The 2,638-nt window shown below is 35.7% G+C and overlaps 1 protein-coding gene across 1 annotated transcript; it reads right to left on the bottom strand.

Annotated features, from left to right (window-relative positions):
• Positions 1–5: 5 nt before the first annotated feature.
• LOC117178988 lies at positions 6–1,432 on the bottom strand. Its single transcript, XM_033370589.1, has 2 exons — positions 441–1,432; positions 6–55 (listed from the first exon to the last, which is right to left on the bottom strand). Exon 1 carries the CDS (start codon positions 1,185–1,187, stop codon positions 468–470), a length of 720 nt encoding a protein of 239 aa, XP_033226480.1. The 5' UTR covers positions 1,188–1,432; the 3' UTR covers positions 6–55; positions 441–467.
• Positions 1,433–2,638: the final 1,206 nt, after the last annotated feature.

Raw genomic sequence — 2,638 nt, 5'->3', positions numbered from 1 at the left:
GTTGGAAAGTAGTTTAAAGAATCATGTCCTCATCGAGGATTCTTTATTTTGTTTCCTGCAACACACACGATTGATATCTATTAATGTCAAAATATTCACGTAAATCACGGATAGTACGATCCGATCCTTATCGTTGCAATATTTTTTTCTTTAGTGTCACTTCCACATGAAATGCGATATTTAGTTGAAATTTTGAGCAATTAAATATAAGAAACTAAGGAACGTTTTCCTACACAAAAATGTTAATAAATAGAAAAAAATTGTTAATCAAAAATTTTTATTTGTAATTATAACAATTTTAAGCTAGAAAAATGTTTTTTACTTTATTTCATTATTTGCCGAAATTTTCAATTCTACATCTCGTTTCATGTGGTTATGAGGATGGTCGAACTACCCTTAATTCGATATTTAAAAATAAGTGCACAACAGAGAAAACCTACTGCTTCCGCACGCCGGCCTTTCTTTCTTTAGTACCCAGATACTTTTTTAGGGTGGCGGTGCTCATTGCATTTCACCCATTCCAAATCAAGTTTTCCGTGCTCTCTGAGGAATCGGACGAATCGATATCGCAGATAAGGACGCCAACTTGATCGTGATAATTGTCTGTTTACTGAATTTACTCCTTGAATAAATCCACGCTCAAAGGGATCCGCGGCTGCAATTTTTATCGCATCACATTTGTGGCTTTTTAGCAGGGAAACATATTCATTTTGTCGTGGATCATCGCAGAAGAAATTATTCTTGCATTCAACGCATTTTTTTATTACTGGCATCTGCGAGTGGATTGTCCTCGCAAAACGACCAGCTGATTGAATTCTGCTTATGAATCCCAAAGATGATTTACTTTGTTGCTGAGTTTGGACAGGATGATCTGGCTCATTAAATTTGTGTAATCTCGTGCCGGATTTCTCCGTGCCTTTATTAACAGCAGAGTTTAACACCTTTAATGAGATCAACGTCATTCCGTTATCATCTCGGCAGTTGGATCTATTGGAATATGAGGATGCTAAATTGTTGACCATCAGAGATTTAAATAATCCCTCAGCTTGCATGCTGGTTGGAGTGGTGTACCGTTGCCCATGGCTTCGCATGGATTCAAAAAAATTTTCTGCTGGATCTTGATGTACGTAACCGGGTTTTAAATAAGGAAAACCTTTAGTTTTTACACTGTTCCATAAGTCCTTCATCTAATGAAGATTATATATCCAGTTGTTTAACGATGGCGGATTTGGAAATGGTTCAAAGGTACCCATGGATACGTAGCGCATGTTTCGTATTTTTTTAATTGCTTCCGACCAGAATTGAAGGTGACCACTGTTATCGTCCACTCGCTTTGTCAAAGGCTTGTCTTTTTTCTCCTCTTCAGTCCGTGCATTGCAAGAATCGAAGCTATCATCCAAAAAGTGTGCGTAATGTGCGGAGTTCATAACTTCATCTTCCAGTTGGAGAAAAGTTCCATCCTCCATCTCAAGAGTCTCTACAATAAAGGAAAACAGGGTTGATATATTTCTAGTTTAAACATTAAAATTATATTAACATTAGGACCTTTAAACTAAAATTTTTAATTTTGATCGCAAGCGTTTTCAATTCAAAAGCGTACAGTTTTAAGAGATTTAACATTAAATATTAAAGTTTTGAACATTCTATTCGAACTTAATAATTCTAAGATCAAAAACTAAAACGTTTAAAATATTTTTCATTTGTAATGTAGAATAGTAAAAAACATAAAAACGAAGGGGATTAATTCTAATAAAGAAATGGTCAGAAATTTAAAAAAGTGACTCTCTTTACAAGATTAAAATTCCACAATAATTTTACTTTAAAAAACACTGCTCTGTCCATAAAGTTGGTCATCGAACGACTTAGAACTTGTCTGGAATTGTCACTTTTCATTTTTCTAATTTTTCCCATCTTCACGTGATATTCCGTTAACTTAGGCAATGTATGATACAGCATGTTACTACGGACGTCCATGTCATAAGCTTTCTCGTAATGCTCAAATTTGACGAATTTTCTTTTTAAAGTGACATCCTTTTCAGCATCTCTGTAGTTCAATTCCAAATGTTTATTGAGCAAATTTTTTCTATCACATTTATCCAAATGCGGAGTATCAAAGAGTATCCCTTTAAAGTTTTGACGTTGGATGTTCTTTGATCGCAGACAATAACGAGAACATCGAAGCCACAATCTCGAAGCAACCTTACATTTTCTTTAATGCACGCCATTAGCTGTTCGGATTTGCTTTGCGCATTGCAGAAATACGAGGGTGAATCACACATTAACCGGAATTCTTTTTTAATATTTATTTATAAAACAATACAAAAATACTATTGATTATTTTTCTACATAGTCTCCTTCACGCTCTACACATTTTTTCCAGCGATTTGGAAGCTTGTTAATTCCTTGCTCGTAGAAACTTTGAGGTCGAGTCATCAACCAATTGCGCACGAATTCCTCAACATCTTGATCGTTGTCAAATCGCAATCCTCCAAGTGCACCTTTCATGGGCGCAAACAAATGATAGTCACAGGGTGATAAATCTGGGCTGTATTGAGGATGCTCAAGGGTTTCCCAATGCATATCCTCCAGTTTTTGTTTCGTTTCACCCGCCGTATGTGGCCTGGCATTGTCATGAAGA

Source organism: Belonocnema kinseyi, chromosome 8, assembly GCF_010883055.1.
Source record: "Belonocnema kinseyi isolate 2016_QV_RU_SX_M_011 chromosome 8, B_treatae_v1, whole genome shotgun sequence".
In the NCBI taxonomy this organism is placed as follows: domain Eukaryota; kingdom Metazoa; phylum Arthropoda; class Insecta; order Hymenoptera; family Cynipidae; genus Belonocnema; species Belonocnema kinseyi.
The sequence above is the reverse complement of the archived record's forward strand: the minus strand, read 5'-3'. Positions and strand labels throughout refer to the sequence as shown.

Excerpts from the sequence above, each read along its gene's own strand:
- LOC117178988 (XM_033370589.1), bottom strand. The coding sequence starts at position 1,187 with ATGAAGGACTTATGGAACAGTGTAAAAACTAAAGGTTTTCCTTATTTA.